This window comes from Castanea sativa, chromosome 5, assembly GCF_040712315.1.
Source record: "Castanea sativa cultivar Marrone di Chiusa Pesio chromosome 5, ASM4071231v1".
NCBI lineage: Eukaryota > Viridiplantae > Streptophyta > Magnoliopsida > Fagales > Fagaceae > Castanea > Castanea sativa.
This window is the reverse complement of record NC_134017.1, coordinates 9004153-9022043: the sequence shown is the minus strand read 5'-3', so window position 1 is coordinate 9022043 and position 17891 is coordinate 9004153. Positions and strand designations below refer to the sequence as shown.

General features: G+C 38.2%; 1 protein-coding gene across 1 annotated transcript; it reads left to right on the top strand.

The window, feature by feature from the left end:
- The first annotated feature begins 14778 nt into the window (after positions 1–14778).
- LOC142634683 (uncharacterized) lies at positions 14779–16107 on the top strand. The gene is made up of 2 exons (XM_075808967.1): positions 14779–15180; positions 16000–16107. Exons 1-2 carry the CDS (start codon positions 14779–14781, stop codon positions 16105–16107), a joined length of 510 nt encoding a protein of 169 aa, XP_075665082.1.
- Positions 16108–17891: the final 1784 nt, after the last annotated feature.

Sequence of the window (17891 nt, the reverse complement as noted above, 5' to 3'; positions counted from 1 at the left end):
AGTAGTCTGTGGACTTAGAGCAGTAACGTGGTCATGGTAGTAAGTTTTCTACTTGAGGTAGCAATAGGATGTTAGTGGTCTAAGTTGTTATTGTAAAACTTCAATTCTTTCATAGTGGATCTTGTTTTATCTTAAGGATAACTAAGTTAAATCCTCCTTGGGTTTTTTATCAGTTTGGTTTTTTTGGGTTATCATATCGTTGTGTTCTTTATTTTCTGTATTGTTTACTTGATATGATTTACATGTGTTAACCTAGATTTGAAAATTTTACTTAAGTAATTATTTGGCTAAATAACTAGGTTGTATAACTATTGTGTTAAGGGGTCTAAAAACGTACAAGTGGTATCAAAGCGGGTTAGCTCTAGTGTTTAGATCTTTTGATCTAAAAGTTGATCCTTGACCCCCGTTGTCATGGAACACTGTCACTTTCTTATGATCCCACCTCACTTTGATGGGAACAAATATGCTTACTAGAAAGTAAGAATGAAAGCATTCCTGAAATCCATTAATGAAAGGGTTTGGAATTCCGTTGAATACGGATGGGAAAAGCCAACTACTCCTATAAGTAGCCGCCTTTAATAGCAAAGTCATGAATGCTATATTCAATGCTCTTTCTATGGAGGAAGTCAAAAGGATCTCAAATGTTGAGATTGCTCATACTGCATGAAATATTCTCCAAATTGTGCATGAAGGCACAAAGGTAGTTAAGATCAATAAGTTGCAGCAGTTAACTACTAGATTTGAAAGTATTAGGATGTCTGATGATGAAAGTTTTGATGAATTCTATGCTAAACTTAATGACATTGTTAATTCTATTTATAATTTGGGTGAAATTTATGATTAACCTAAAATTATTAGGAAGATCTTTAGATCCTTGATTGAGGATTTTAGACCCAAAGTAACTGTCATTACTGAAAATAAGGATGTTGACTCCATCCCTGTTGATGAGCTTATGAGCTAGACCTACCCAAGATAAATAAATCCAAATCAATGACTCTTAAGTCAGTTGATGATGTTAATAGGAATGATTTTAATGATGAACTCTGTTCTACAGAGATTACTTATCTTGCCAAGAACTTTAGAAACTTTCTTCGGAACAATAACAGAAGGGCAAGAGGCAAAAACAATGCTGAACCTAGGAATTTTAAGAGGAATGAACCCATTAAAGTGAACAATACTGATAAATCTAAAGAGAAAGTTGGTCAAACCTCTAATAATTCTTTAGGTCAACAATGTTTTGGTTGTCAAGGGTATGGTTATGTGAAATTAGAATGTCCTACATTCTTGAGATCAAAGGGTAAAGCTATGGCTGTAACCCTTAGTGATGATAAAGTTTCTGATCATGAGTCTGGTAGTGATGAAGATGGAAACTTCATTGCTTTCACAGCTACTGCTGTAGCTGATGAAAGTGTTGTTGTTGATGAGAACCCTTCTGATGGGAAACTCTTTGAATGTGCTAATTTGCAATAAACTTACAATAAGCTATGCAAAGTTGCTGCAAAAGATGCAATGAATGTTGAAAAAGGTTTAAAGAAAATTACTTCTCTTAAACTTGATAAGAAAGATTTGTTGTTGAAATTGCTTGATGCTAGCACTTTAATTGATAAAGTGAAGACTAAGAACATGATGTTGACTAACATAATTAAGAAATTGAAACTAGAATTATCTGTTGCTAGAGAACAAACTAATAGGTCTGCTAGTTCTAAACTTGATTATATGTTGAGTGTTCAAAAGTCTCCTTTAGACAAAACTAGTCTAGGCTTTGTAGAAAGCATCTCTTTGTCTAAAACTCATTCCACAAATTTTGTTCCTTCTTCTAAGCCTCTCGTGAGTGAGATTGTCAAACCAATAGAAGTTACACCTCCAAGGAAGAGTAGGGTTGATCTTAAAGAATCTGTTTCTAAGAAGCCAAATCCTCCTAAGGATAAGGAGCATGAGAGACATTTATGGGTTTGTCATTTTTGTGGAAAGACTAGACATATTCGTCCAAACTGTTTCAAGTTGCAAGCTGTAAAGCGAGCAAATAAGTTAAAAGTACATGTGCCTCAAGCACAAGATCCTATGATACTTATTGGTTAGTTGGTAAAGGCATTAAACCTTTATTCAAATCCTGGAATTGCTCATTATTCTAATCAGAATAATAACTCCAATGTTAGAGTTGCATCTAAAAGGTTTTGGATACAAAATGCTCAATCTAATTAAGTATTTTTGGCATGGTCCTTGTGCTACATCTCTCTATTCTTTGTGACCATTCTTCTTTTGTTGTTTTGGTTTCTTTTTGCTTTTAGGATTTTCATTGCATAACATTCATGCGTTTCATGTTAGGTTTTTTTTGTTTTTGTTTTTTTTTAAAAAAAAAAAAAAAAAAAGGAAAAGGAAGGAGAAATGTGTTTTGCATTATTTTTCTTGGACTTGAAATCAAGGTTGGCCATATTATCTTTACATAACATGTTTATGTACTTTGTTTAGCTTGGATGAGCTTATTTTACTGTATTTTGCTAGTTTTAGCTTTGTTGTGCATGTTGTGTGGGAGTTGTGTATAGTTTTGTTCACATGATCTTGATCTTGAAGTCACATGCTTTTGATTGTTGGACTTGAGCTTAATGAGAAAGGCATAAATAACCATCTCACAAGCATTAATACGAGGCTACACCAATTTTAGTGTAGCCTCGTATTAATGCTAAAATTGGTGTGTACATTATTGGGCTATAATTAATTCAATCTTGGCTATTCTAATAATTTCCAAATCAAATAAAATTGGTGTGTACATTATGAGGCAACATAAGAAACTTACATGATTGCAAGCTTGTTTTCTAGGAGATGTGAGAGTTATATGATGTAACTCTTTAGGTGATAGTCTCATTCAAACTTATGTGATGAATTTTGTAGAAATTGTGATTGATTTTTATCTACATATCACCTCACATGTATCTTAAGGTATTGTTAGTTGCACATACTACACAAGTTTTTCTCTACTAAACTTAGCACATGATATTGTGTGTGATCTTATTGTGGCCATCCAAAATTAAAATCTCCTTGATTTTGATGCAAAATATGTTTAATGGTTAAGTTTTGAGGACAAATTGATTGAAAATCTTGTATTTGGGAGATCTGGGTTGAACATAAGTGTTTTTGAAAAACTTTTCATCTCATGCTCATACATTTCATTCAAAAAACAATGTGCTTTGAGGAGTTTCTGCATTAAAATGCTCTATTTTTCAAAAATCTGCTTTTTCCAGATTTTCGATCGATCGAACCTGTTGCTCAACCAATCGAAAATGCGATAAAAATTTTGGTCACAATCTACCTGGCTCGATCGGTGCTCGATTGGTGCTAGATCGATCGAAATTTATTTTCAACCGATTGAATGTAATTTTCGATCGATTCAAAATCGGTCTGAAAGTTTTTTAAAAAAAGCTTTTGTCACGTGTTCTTCACTTTATTCAAACTTTTCAAAAAGCTTTTTGCTTTCTTACTTCGACCGATCCACCTCAAGTCTATTTTTGTCGCTTTCTTCCTAATTTTTCTCAAAGGTTTTTTTCTTCAAGTGCCAGTAAGACCTTATTACCCCTTTTTTTTCATTTTATTTACATTTTTCATGCATTTTAGGTGACATTTTCGAACCTATTGGATTTTGGGGTTTTTTTTATTTTTGAGTTGGTTTCATTCAAAATTAATCGTTGGGTTTTTGTTCTTAGATGTTACAAACATGTTTCCCATGCATTAATTAGATTGATTTAGTGATTTGAGAACAATTTGAAATTCTAGGGCTTGAAACTATATAAAATTGGGGATTTTGTTCAATTGGGCTGTAATTGGTAAAATTGGCTTGTGTAATTGATTGGTTAAGTCATTATATGATGATTTCTATCTAGTGTAATGATTAATTACTCAATTTGGTTAAATTTGTGAACTTGGATTTTTCAAAATTTGGGGTTTTTGTAGTAAAACTCTATGTTCAAGTCAATAATTGATTTCTAAAGTATAATTGAACATTTTTCAATGCATTAGAGCATGCATCATTTGTTTATTCTATTCATACATCATATAGATAGATATTTTCTATTGTTGTTTTCTCTTTAACCCTGTTTGATGCAATCTGCCCTTGGTTTTCTTTATTTTCTTTCTTTGGTTTTTATTTTGGTCTTTCCTTTTCTTCCCTTAGCATCATGGTTAGGAAGACTAGATCCAATAAGAAAACCGCCTCCACCTCTACCCCCGCTTTGGATAGTGAGAGATTCCGCACTGAGAAAAACTAAGAAACCTATGAGAAGTTGAATGTCTATAGGTCTGTTTGGACTGAGAGGAAAGTGATCCTAGATAAGCTTGATGAAGAAATTAGGAGAAACTTTGAGCGTAGGGGTTGGTTGCCTTTGTTGGATATTTGTCATCCTCCTCCGGCTGCCTTGATAAGAGAGTTCTATTCGAACCTCTTTGTTCACTCTGATGCTTCCAACACTCAATATGTGAGTAGTTGGATAAGGGGTGAAGAGTATATCATTACTCCTTCAGAAGTGGCCTCTGCTCTTGGGGTACCTGTGGTACAACAACTAGTCTACTCTTATGATGAGACCCCTTCTCTTAATGACATTATATCATATCTCACCGGTACTTCCATTTAGTGGGGTACTAATCCTCGTATCACTTCCCATGAGCTTACTGAGATTCATTATTTGTTTTTATGGATTTCTTGTCATTCTATCTGGCCAATTTCATTTGCATCCCATTCCTCTTGAGAGATGTGCATTTTTGTATGCCCTTGTGACTAATGCTCTTATGTATTTTCCGTCTCTTTTCATTCAATCCTTGGTTGAGGTTCATAGGAGTGCTTCTACTTCCCATGGTCTTTTCTTCCCTGTTTTTATTCATAGGATTCTTTAAGACTTAGGTTTAAAGGAGTTTCCCGCATTTAAGCCGGTACATATTATAGCTCCCATAGGTGCCACCTTCCTTCAGTAGAAAGTAGCCCAAATGAAAGCTAGCTCTAAATGCCCTAGAGTAGAGTCTTCCAAAGGTGCTGCAGCTTAGACTCCTTCTTCTGGTGACCCTTCTACTAAGGCTTATGTCGATCCCACTGCCGCTGTTAATCCTCTACCTTCTACTTCGGATGATTCATCCATTCGGAGAATGTTGGATACTATCGTGACCGTTCAAGTGGCGCATGGACAACTTTTGGTGGATGTGCTCACAGAGCTACAGGCTTTGTGTGCGAATTTGGCGAGTATTCGGCGATCTACTCCACCACCTTCTTTTGATGATCATGAGCCTTGATTGTCCTTTGCCAATTTGATTGTGATGTTTTTGAGCTTTGGAGCTTCTTTAGATTATATCTAGGTGCTTCTTGATGTATTTTTTTGGCTCATGATGTATTTATTTTTTGTGGGATGTATATGTTAGATGGAGATTATGTGTTTATTTCTATTATTGTTTCTTGTTTCACATGTGCTACATTGGCTATTGATTTATATTATGAGGTTATTCATGATATATGTTTTTTATTTTTCTATTTTGTGAAATCAAGAATTTATTTTGGTTTTACTTGTATTTTTCACATATGCGTTTATGTGTTTGTTGAGTGTTTCAGGTATATACAGGTTTATTTAGTCATGTTGCTGTCTACATTGGCAACTAATGGATAGTAGTTAGGTTGAATTGTTTATTGGGCATGTTTATTGTTTATTGGGCTGTTTTATAACTTTGATCATTTCAAAGGAGGACTTTGTTAGGTTCTAAGACTTTAGGACCTAAATGTATTAGAACTTCAATGTGTAATTTTGGCAAACAATGATCAAAACTTAGAGTCTAGATATAGGCTGCTCAAAGTGTGTTTATGTGTAAAGTTGGAATCGAGTAATTGTAGGAAATTACTATTCAATTTCTACAAGGCTCAATCGATTGAAAATTAGACTCGATCGATCGAAGCTCGTGCAGATTTTTTTTCTACAGAATTTTCCAACTCAATCTAAGCTTGTTTGACGTGTAGGGTTTTATGTTTTATGTCTCATATAAATATAAAAACCCTAGCCACATTTTAGTTGTTGTTGATATGCTGTGTGTGTGAATCTCTTGTGAGATCTAGAGATGTTTACCTTCATACACAATTAGAGTTATCAAGATCAAGATTGATGTTGCGAGCTTGGTGATCGCTTCAGTTGCCGTTTCAAGAGTTTAAAGAATAACACAAGTGGGTGTACTTGTGGATGCTGTGGATCTGAGAAAGAAGTAGTCCATGGACTCAGAGCTATTACGTGGTCGAGGTAGTTAGTTTTCTACTCGAGGTAGCAATAGGATGTTAGTGGCCTAAGTCGTTATTGTAAAACTTCAATTCTATCATAGTGGATCTTGTTTTACCTTGAGGATAGCTAGGTTAAATCCTCCCCAGGCTTTTTACCGGTTTGGTTTTCTTGGGTTATCATATCGTTGTGTTCTTTATTTTCCGCATTGTTTACTTGATGTGATTTACTTGTGTTAACCTAGTTTCGAATAATTTACCTAAGTAATCACTTGGCTAAATAACTAGGTTAAATAACTACTGTGTTAAAGGGTCTAAAAACATACATAAACAGCTCTTGTATTTTTAACACAAATTCGAGCTTTCAGTTAACTAGGAGGCATCTATGTAGTTTCTTTGCTTTTTCCTTAAGTAAGAATACAAAGAAGAAAAATATTCGAGGACAGAAGACAGAAACTAAAGAATAATTTGCTATGTTTTCTCTGTTTGGAGATTTTTTTCGTAATAAAAATTTGCTGCTCATCTACACAAAAACATAAAATTAAAAAATAAATAAAATTAAAAAAAAAAAGACAGGAACTAGGATCAGTGACGGAGCTAGAGTTTCAAGTCAGGGGGGAAAGATTAAAAAACAAGATTGAAGGTAAAATTAATCTAAGATATATTAATCGATACTAAATACTCACAATTTAAACTATAATTTGAATCATTAAAATAAATTGGAAAAATAAAGTAATGTAAAAATATTAAGAATATAGCTATATAATTATAAAGTTCTATTCGGCTACATGCGACTCAATGCCATGACTGCTTCTAAAATTTAATGTAGAAATTTTTACTTTATTAAGTCTTTAAAATTTGAGTTTATACCAAAAATTCAAGTTTGACATTGAAAATGTTGATAACTAGAGAAAAAATTTTAAGTAGGAAACCAACTGGTGAGCCGCTAAACTAGGCACATTACACATAAACATAGGTTTTTTCTTTCAAAGTCCAATTCAATATACCTTTTTTTTCTAGTCGTAGTTGGCAAAGTAGTGTGCAAAAAAAAAAAGTACTATTAGGTGGGACCCATTGTGTAATAAAAGTGTTGCTGTGTGAATGTAAAATTATCTTCTTATTGACAAGCTAATAAATATAAATAACAAGAAAAAGTAGATTTTTCTTTATGTCAACTATCAAGTGGGGACTTTTACTGCATTTTACAGCACTACTGCTTGAAATTTTTTGAGAAGGCTTGGGGGCAAGTGTCCCCGTCGACCTCCCTCCGCCCCTGACTAGGACTTGTCCTAGAGCTTCTGTGTTAGAAATCACATTTGACTAGTTTGGGAATTGACCCAAAAATGGGCTTTGGATATGAAGAGGTGTATGCTAGAAGAAAAATTTGTAGACACAAAAAATTTCACACTTATTGATGTGGAAGACTGTTGTTTGTTTGTTTATTTATTTTTAAGAATTGTTGTGGAGATTGTAATGGGTAGATAAAGGTAATGTCAATAGTGAGTTCAAATAATAACCAGTAAAAGTTTACCAATTTATTGTTGTAAAAAAATGTTATGAAATTCTTTGTGTTTATGGCATTGTTTGTTTACTAGTCCACCCTATAAGAATGGAGCCTGTGGTTAGGAGATACCTTGTTGATTTACTAAGAGGAGTGAGGGAATATATCTTTTGATTTTATTTTCAAAGTTATTAATGTGATCCGGTAAGATTAGTATATAATAAATTTTCTGCTACAATGTTTCCAAATATCACTAATAGCAACCTTTATGGAAAACCATCGATGGAAAGTGTAGAGAGGGAAAATTCCCAACCTATCACAAACTGACACATCATACTACCAAGTCCACAAAATACAGCCAATTACAAGGCGCCACGTAATGCTGCTAGGTTTTGCCATCACTATTCGGATTCCAATAGAAATTTGCCAAGTGTCATTGAAATAAAGGCATGAAACTGCATCAGCACGTGTAAGCGATGACACAAGCAGCCCTGCACGTGTAAGCGATGACATAAGCGGACCAATCAAGTTGTGACAAGTGTCACCAATCAGACTCTGCCACGTGTCGCTCACCTACTCCTAAACTCCTATAAATAGAAGCCTTCCTAAGACATTTAGGAGGACAAAAACACAGAACAGAGAGAAGGAAAAAGATATCTTGAGTTCAGAAACCCAGAAGCTCTGCCAGGATCAAACCTCAAAGCCTCCAAGAAATTCAAGAACTTCAACCTCGAATACAAACAACATTTGAAGCAAAATCATCCAAACTACTCGTCCAGATCTCAAAGTTCACTGGAATCAAGCTCAAAAGCCTCCAGAAACCTCAACAAACCATAAATCAACGAAGCTCTACGGAATCAAGCCTCTAAAGCACCGAAGAACTTCCACCACAAACCTTCAAACACGAAGAACACATGAAGAACACGAAGAACACGAAGAACAAAGAATTTCTAACAAGCTCATAGCCAGAGATTCATTGTAATTCCGTTTCAAAGATCTTCTATCCATTCCTCAGCCAAATTGAAGAATATCTTATGTTCAAATCAAAATCACATTACCACAATTCCAATCAATAAATCTTTCAAGGAGATCGAATCAGAGGATCACTCTTTTGTAATTACAGAGAATTGTACCACACATTTATCAATGCAAATTCGTATTTGTGAAACTATTTAACTTGTTTGATTTATTTCGAACTAAGAAATTTAGTCGTCTACAAATTCTGGCACGCCCGGTGGGACATCTCTGCCTCTCATCTCTTTCTCCTTCAAAAGAAAAGAAATTCGATCTGCTACTAGCTTCGATGGCTTCTAACAAGAATGCTCAAAAATCGGTGATGGATGCTTCCGTTGCGGATGATTATGTCGGCCCAATCACTCGTAGTCGATCCAAAGCTCTTGATCAACCGCAACCCCAATCAACCAAAGAAAGCAAGCTTCATAATATCATCTCTCTAGACTTTCTTGCAAAAAGGAAAGCCACCGCTAAGAATTCATCTGTCTCGACGGATCTTGAGATCAATGATGAATCATCCTCAACAAAGACCTTTTCTATCAACTCTTCACCCGTGATGAGAAACCTAAGGAACAAAATGCCTTTGACTCATCCTGTCTCATCGTTTTCTCCATCATATCTAGAGGTCATGCCAGTAATGATGACCAACACCTCTACTGTGGAAGAAAAAATGGCTGAAATGGAACAAAGGGTCACCTTTCTCACAAAAGCACTTGAAGATAAGGACGTCCAAATTGCAACCCTGATGAACAAACTGGAAGTCCAAGATTCGGGTGAATCAAATCCAGACCTTGAGCATCCTCCTGGCTTTACCTTGAAGGGAGAAAACGCTAGGGGTGATAAGGGAAAAAGAGGTGAAGGCATTTCTCAACAAGGACATTCCACCTCAATGGCCTCGATATCTGTCCAACAACTGCAGGACATGATAACAAACACCATACGAGCACAATATGGAGGTTCTTCTACACATTCTCTCATATATTCAAAACCTTATACGAAGCGCATTGACAATATGAGAATGCCAAATGGGTATCAACCCCCCAAGTTCTTGCAATTCGATGGCAAAGGAAACCCTAAGCAACACGTTGCGCACTTTGTAGAAACCTGTGAGAACGCAGGGACTCAAGGAGGCCTCTTTGTAAAGCAGTTTGTTCGTTCTCTGAAAGGGAATGCCTTTGATTGGTATACAGATTTGGAACCTGAGTCAATTGATAGTTGAGATCTGTTGGAAAGGGAGTTCCTTAACCGGTTTTACAGCACGTGCCGCACGGTAAGCATGATGGAGCTTACCAATACTAAGCAGTGGAAAGACGAACCCGTTGTTGACTACATCAGTCGGTGGCGTTCTTTGAGTTTAGATTGTAAGGATAGACTGTCTGAAATATTTGCTGTAGAAATGTGCATCCAAGGCATGCATTGGGGACTTCTGTACATCCTACAAGGGGTAAAGCCCCGAACATTCGAAGAATTGGCAACTCGTGCGCATGACATGGAATTGAGTATCTCTTGCCATGAAAATATGAAACCTCCCGTACCTGAAGAAAAGAAAGAAAGGCGAGAAATAAGGAGAAATGATAGGAATACAAAAAGTAATGTCAAACACTCCATGAATGTCAACCCTGCCCCAGTCAAAATTTCAACAGGAAATGTAAAGGCTAACAAGAAGAGGCCTGAGGGAGGCCAACGACGCGAGACGCGTCGCTCATCGCTCAAGGAATGGGAACAAAAGGTGTATCCTTTCCTTGACGCTGATATACCCGAAATGCTAGAACAACTGCTCAACTTGAAATTAATTGAATTGCCAGAATGCAAACGACCGGAAGAAGCAGGAAAGGTTGATGACCCGAACTATTGTAAGTATCATCGCATCATAAGTCATCCGATCCAAAAATGCTTTGTTCTTAAAGAACTCATCATGAAGCTAGCCAAGGAAAGGAAAATCAACTTAGATGTTGGTGATGTTGCTCAGTCAAACCTTGTAACATTTGCTTGCGGGTCGCCTAGTTGCATGTCTCCAACTACTAAGCAGAGGGTGAATACCACGTTCATCCGATTTGGTTCTTTGGAACCTGTTCAAGTTTAACTCTCACAAAAAGCATCTGATTATAATTCAAATGATGATAAAAAGTCAACAATGGATGAGGAAGAGGGTTGGACGTTGGTTACTCGTAAGAGATGGAAGAAGAGACGAGTATTCCCTCTTCATTTGATCACCCAAGAGTCCAGAAGAGCACAAAACCAAATTCAGCCGTGGTCAAGAAGAAAGAATGATAAAAGGAAAGAAAGACTAAGAACGGAAATGTGCGATGATTCGGCACAAACCCAAAAATTTCGAAGTCTTGTCACATTGGAAGAATTTTTCCCCATAAAATTCTTTCAAAACAAGTCAACGGAGGCTGTTCACACGGTCTCTCATTGTGAAGTCGATGAAAAACAAAAAGGTGTTGACCATGGTAGTTCAAATGAGACTTTGTCGTCTTTAGAACAACTCAAATCTCAGGTTGATAAAGTTGAATCCTTGCAATGCTCCTCCTCACCGAAAGAAGGGATCACCCAAGCTCTTGAAGAGCCAAAGATTTACACTCCTTGTGCCAATACACTTCAACAAACACAGGAATGTTTCGCATGCTCTCTAGACGTGACTTTCACTGACGAGGATCTATTGTTAGGCCCTAAGCCTCACAATCGCCCGCTTTATGTCTCTGGTTATGCTCGTGAACAAATGATTGATCGCATTCTCATTGATGGAGGTTCAGTTATTAATATACTACCGAAAATGACAATAAGACAACTTGGTCTTACTATGGAGGAATTATCACACAGTCGCTTGGTCATACAAGGTTTTAACCAAGGAGGACAACGCGCCATCGGCATGATACACTTGGAGTTAATTATTGGAGAATTGACAAGCAATGTTTTGTTCCATGTCATTGATGCCAAGACAACCTACAACATGTTGTTAGGACGTCCATGGATCCATGGGAACGGAATAGTGCCGTCAACTTTGCAACAATGTTTCAAGTATCTTCAAAGTGGAATAAAGAAAGTAGATGCCGACTTGAAGCCTTTTTCTGAAACTGAAGCTCGCTTTGCTGACGCGAAGTTTTATGTCGAAGATGATATCCCTAATGAAGTTCTCCCAGTTGAAGTCCTGTCCATGAAAAGCAACCAGGGTGAAAAGAAGCATGTTAAATTCATCACTAGAAAGGATATTCCTTCCCCAAAGGAAGATCCACGATATGGGAATAACCCGTCTAGTGAGTCTACTAGCAATTTAGAGAGAGCGGATGAAAGTTCTACGCCTTCCAATAACCCTCCATTCCTCCGTTATGTACCATTGTCACGCCGCAAAAACGGACAATCACCATTCACGGAATGCCTTCAATCTACAATGGATATGCGAAGACCTCCTACAAAGCTCACAATGAAGGATGTAGCCATGTTGAAAGAAAATCATGTAATGCCTTTAACTTCATCCACAAATCCTTTGCCATCAAAGCCACTAAATGGATTCGTGAAGTCTTCACAAAGTCTGACAGAGCATGGTATTCTACCAAGTAAACGGACGAAAGAATGGTTTAACCTAAAGGCATATAGGCTATTAGCCAAAGCAGGCTATGATTTCTCAAAACAAAGCGGCCTAGGGAAACTAATTCCAGAAGCCACCAGAGAAAAGATGCATGGTCTTAGTAAAACGCAAGGGAAAATGCGACTTAAAGGGCATGAAATTCCTATCCCAAAGACTGGAATAGGTTATACTCCAGAACCACCAGCTCAAATATGGATCAATAAAAGAAGCAATTCTTCAAGTTCCCAATACATAACAGTAGAGGTTGATGAAAGTCCGAATCAAAGAAAAGATCACTCTTCATCACGCATCTCAGTATTCGATCGCATTAAGGCTTCATCGTCACGAATTACAGTGTTCGACAGGTTGAATACGGCTTGTTTAACGCAAAGTCGAGACACTTTTGCGTGTGGATCAGTCTTTAATCGATTAGGGGCAACAAAAAGGCCTATTGATACTTGCTCTGAAAGTTTAATAAACTCTGAAGACCAAAAGGAGGAGAAAACTAATGATGAGATACGTAGTAGTATTCCTTCACGCATGAAGCGTAACTTTATCTTGGATATCAGCATTGAAGGAGCTCTCAAAGTCAAAAGGCGAACGATTGTACACACAAGTCAGTCACTCGTCCACAATGAGCAAAATGAAGAAGTATCATCCTCGTTTCACATTACAGTAGAAGAAGATACACTGTCAAATGATGAAGCCGCAAAGAATGAGGTCGATGAAGCTCCCCTAGCCTTGGAAGATGGAGTACAGGCTACAGTTGATGAACTTAAAGAGATCAATTTAGGAACTACTGAAGAACCTCGACCAACTTTCATCAGTGCCCTTCTCACTCCTGCAGAAGAAGAAGGATACCTCTAGCTCCTGGTAGAATATAAAGATGTGTTTGCTTGGACTTACAAAGACATGCCTGGGCTCAATCCAAGTATTTCTTTACACCATTTGGCAGTAAAGAAGGGCGTGCACCCAGTAAAACAAGCTCAAAGACGCTTTCGGCCGGAGCTTATCCCTCAAATAGAAACTGAGGTCAATAAGCTAATTGAGGCAGGCTTCATCCGTGAAGTACAGTATCTGGAGTGGATCGCTAATATCGTCCCTGTCAAAAAGAAGAATGGACAAATCCGGGTGTGCGTTGACTTCCGTGATCTGAACAATGCATGTCCCAAGGATGATTTTCCGTTGCCTATCACTGAGATCATGGTTGACGCCACTACTGGTCATGAAGCCTTATCTTTCATGGATGGCTCTTCTGGTTACAACCAAATTCGAATGAATCCTAAGGATGAAGAGTTCACAGCTTTTCGTACCCCTAAAGGTATTTACTGTTACAAAGTGATGCCTTTTGGATTAAAGAACGCTGGTGCCACTTACCAACGAGCCATGCAAAAGATCTTTGATAATGTACTTCATAAGTACGTGGAGTGTTATGTCGATGATTTGGTGGTTAAAAAAAAAAGGAGGGAAGACCATCTGGTAGACTTGCGATCCGTGTTCAACCGCTTAAGAAAGTATCAGCTTAAAATGAACCCTCGCAAATGCGCTTTCGGCGTAACATCTGGGAAATTTCTTGGTTTCATTGTGAGGCACCGCGGTATTGAAATTGACCAGTCCAAAATTGAAGCTATCCAAAAAATGCCAGAGCCTAAGAACCTGCGAGAACTTAGAGGCTTGCAAGGAAAACTAGCTTACATACGACGATTCATTTCAAACTTGGCAGGTCGATGTCAACCTTTCAATAGATTAATGAAGAAGGATGCACACTTTCAATGGGATGAGGCTTGCGGCAATGCTTTTGCGCGCATCAAAAGATACTTGCTTAATCCTCCAGTTTTAGGTGCTCCTATCCCGGGAAAGCCTTTGGTGTTGTACATCGCGGCATAAGAAAGGTCTCTAGGTGCTCTTATGGCACAAGAAAATAAAGAAGGGAAAGAAAGAGCCCTTTATTATTTGAGTCGGACTCTCAATGGAGCTGAATTAAATTATTCTCCTATTGAAAAGATTTGCCTCGCTCTTTTCTTGGCCATAGACAAACTGGAACATTACATGCAAGCACATACGGTCCGTTTGATAGCAAAGGTGGATTCGGTTAAATATGTCCTCTCCAGGCCAGTGGTTTCGGGTCGCTTAGCTCGATGGGCAGTCTTGCTGCAACAATACGACCTTACATATGTTCCACAAAAAGCCATCAAAGGACAAGTATTGGCAGATTTCTTAGTTGATCACCCAGTTCCATCTGATTGGGAATTCTCTGATGATTTCCCAGACGAAGATGTGTTTTACATTGAAGTAATGCCACCATGGATGATGTTTTTCGATGGGGCTGCACGTCAAGAAGGAGCGGGGGCAGGTGTAGTGTTTGTTTCTCCACAACGACAAATACTTCTATATTCGTTCTCATTAAGTGAACTTTGCTCTAACAATGTAGCCGAATATCAAGCATTGATCATTGGTCTACAAATGGCCATTGAAATCGGCATATCGAAACTCGAGATCTTTGGGGATTCCAAATTAATTATCAACCAAATCTTGGAGCAGTATGATGTCAAGAAAGAGGACCTTGTCCCTTATTGCAAATATGCGAAGAAGTTGCTCACAAATTTTGAGGCAATTACATTGGAGCATATACCGAGGAAGGAGAATAAACAGGCTGATGCTTTAGCTAATTTGGCTACCACCTTAGCATTATCCCAAGAAGAGACCGCCAAAGTTGCTGTTTCCCAAAGGTGGGTGGTGCCTTCCGTGATTGAAGAAGAAAAAGAAGAAAAGCAGGCCAATGTCATCTCTGTATGCCTTGTCGAAAAGGAAGATTGGCGACAAACAATCATTGAGTACCTTCAACATGGAAGACTCCCAGATGATGTACGCCACAAGATCGAAGTTCGGCGAAGGGCTGCTCGATTCATTTACTATAAAGAAACTCTCTTCCGCCATTCATTTGATGGTTTGTTTCTCCGTTGCTTAGGAGAGGAAGAGGCTAAACAAGCCTTAAAAGAAGCTCATTCTGGAATATGTGGTGCACACCAATCAGGTCCTAAGTTACACTACAGGATCAAGCGAATGGGTTACTATTGGCCTACGATGGTGCAAGATTCCATGGAGTATGCTAAGAAATGCGAAGCTTGTCAATACCATGCAAACTTCATCCATCAGCCACCAGAACCTCTACACCCAACTGTAGCTTCTTGGCCTTTTGATGCATGGGGGCTTGACGCAATAGGACCGTAACCAAAATCATCTGGTGGCCATTTGTACATCTTGGCTGCAACTGATTACTTCTCGAAATGGGCAGAAGCTGTGCCTCTCAGGGAAGTAAAGAAAGAGACGGTGGTCAATTTTATCCGAACTCACTTGATCTATCGGTATGGTGTCCCTCGATATATCATAACCGATAATGGCAAACCATTTCAGAATAGGTTGATGACAGAGTTGTACGAGAAATTTGCATTTAAACAGTACAATTCTTCCATGTACAATGCCCCAGCAAATGGATTAGCCGAAGCCTTTAACAAAACTCTTGGCAGTTTGTTAAAGAAAGTGGTATCCAAAACTAAGCGAGACTGGCATGAAAGAATTGGAGAAGCATTATGGGCATATCGAACAACATTTCGAATGCCTACTCAAGCGACCCCGTATTCTCTCGTTTATGGAGTAGAAGCTATCCTTCCCTTGGAACGCCAGATCCCATCACTACGGATTGCCATTCAAGAAGGATTAACTGAAGAGGAAAATGTCAAGCTTAGGTTACAAGAGTTGGAGGCACTGGATGAGAAAAGGCTCGAGGCCTAACAACGCCTTGAGTGCTATCAAGCTCGTTTGTTAAGCGCATTCAATAAAAAAGTTAAACCACGATCATTCCAAGTTGGTGACTTAGTCCTCGCTGTTCGAAGACCTATCATCATGACTCATCGTACAGGCGGTAAGTTCACCTCGAAATGGGATGGACCTTATGTTGTACAAGAAGTCTACACTAATGGAGCTTACAAGTTGATTGACCAGGAGGGTGTAAGGATCAGCCCCATCAATGGGAAGTTCCTCAAACGCTTCTATGCTTGAAAATCAAGAATTGCTCCTCGGTAAGAGCTTAAACTACCCACTGCAGCACTACAAGGGTACATGATGTTTTCCCATTACCTTTGAAAGTGCACAAATAAGGAGAAATTAATCCCAATCTATGTCACCATTTGTGAGTGTGGCATAGTGGTTGGATGCCCATGTCACCCTTGAGGCCAAGGTCTCGGGTTCGATTAGAGGTGATACCCACTATTGCACAATTGGTACCCATGAAATGCCGTGGGGCGTGGGGCGAGGATTACACACGTGAGTCCTCCCTTTTTGTAAAAAGAAATAACAAAAAAAAAATCATGAAAAACAAAAAACAAAACAAAACAAAACAAAAGAAAAAAAAAAAAAAAGATCATCAAAACCATGAAAAAAAAAAAATCATCAAAAATTTTTTTTGGTTGAACTATGTAATGACTTGATCCCTCTCTGGGGTACGTAGGCAGCTTAGTACTTTTCACTAAGTTCAGTCACATAAAAAGAAGAAGGACTGTCAGTCTAGCTTGAAGAGTTTGTCTAAAGGTCGTCAACATGCTTTCAAGAACCCTTTGATTGGCAAGGCGTCGCTTAAGATTAATCAATTGCTCACTATATGATGTTCAAAGATCATTGTGGTAGAAAGTGATAGCTGCAAAGAATTGGTGTTACTTAGCTTTCCTTGAAATAATGATAAGTTGATTCTCGGTTGTGGAGTAAAATAAAATCTTCAACCTCTGTTGCAAGGAATGGAGTCTGCATGGCATTGCTCATCTTTTGTGGACATATTCCCACGTCTCTGAAGTATACTTTGCATCACTTATCTCCTGGGGGCATCTTTTTTTTGTACCTTTCAAGTCTAGGCTATATTGTCTCTCTTCTAAGTTATGCCACTTCACAACTCTGAAATTTGGACCACATCACCTCCCTTCTGAGTGGTGTTGTTTCACATCATGTCTCTAAAATCTGGACAACGTCACCTTTCTCCAACATCTGAAGTTGATGTTGCATCATCTCTCCTCTAAGGGCATGTTCGTGCAATGTCAAAATCATGGCGGCATTCTTCTCACATCTTCAAGGTTTTATTGGCATCTCTTTGCATCCTCAAAGTCTTGATGGGAGCTTCTTGAAACTTCAAGCTTCATTATAAAAGCCAATATTAGTGTAACTTCGATGCGAATGAAGTGTTGACATAGCTTCAGGGCAAAAATGAATGTCGGCATAGCTTCTATGCAAATGAAGTGTTGACGTAGCTTCATGGCGAAGATAAATGTTGGCATGGCTTCTGTGCAAATGAAGTGTTGACGTAGCTTCATGGCAAAGATGAATGTTGGCATGGCTTCTGTGCAAATGAAGTGTTGACGTAGCTTTGTGCCAAAGATGAATGTTGGCATGGCTTCTGTGCAAATGAAGTGTTGACGTAGCTTCATGGCAAAGATGAATGTTGGCATGGCTTCTGTGCAAATGAAGTGTTGACATAGCTGATGGCAAAGATGAATGTTGGCATGGCTTTTGTGCAAATGAAGTGTTGACGT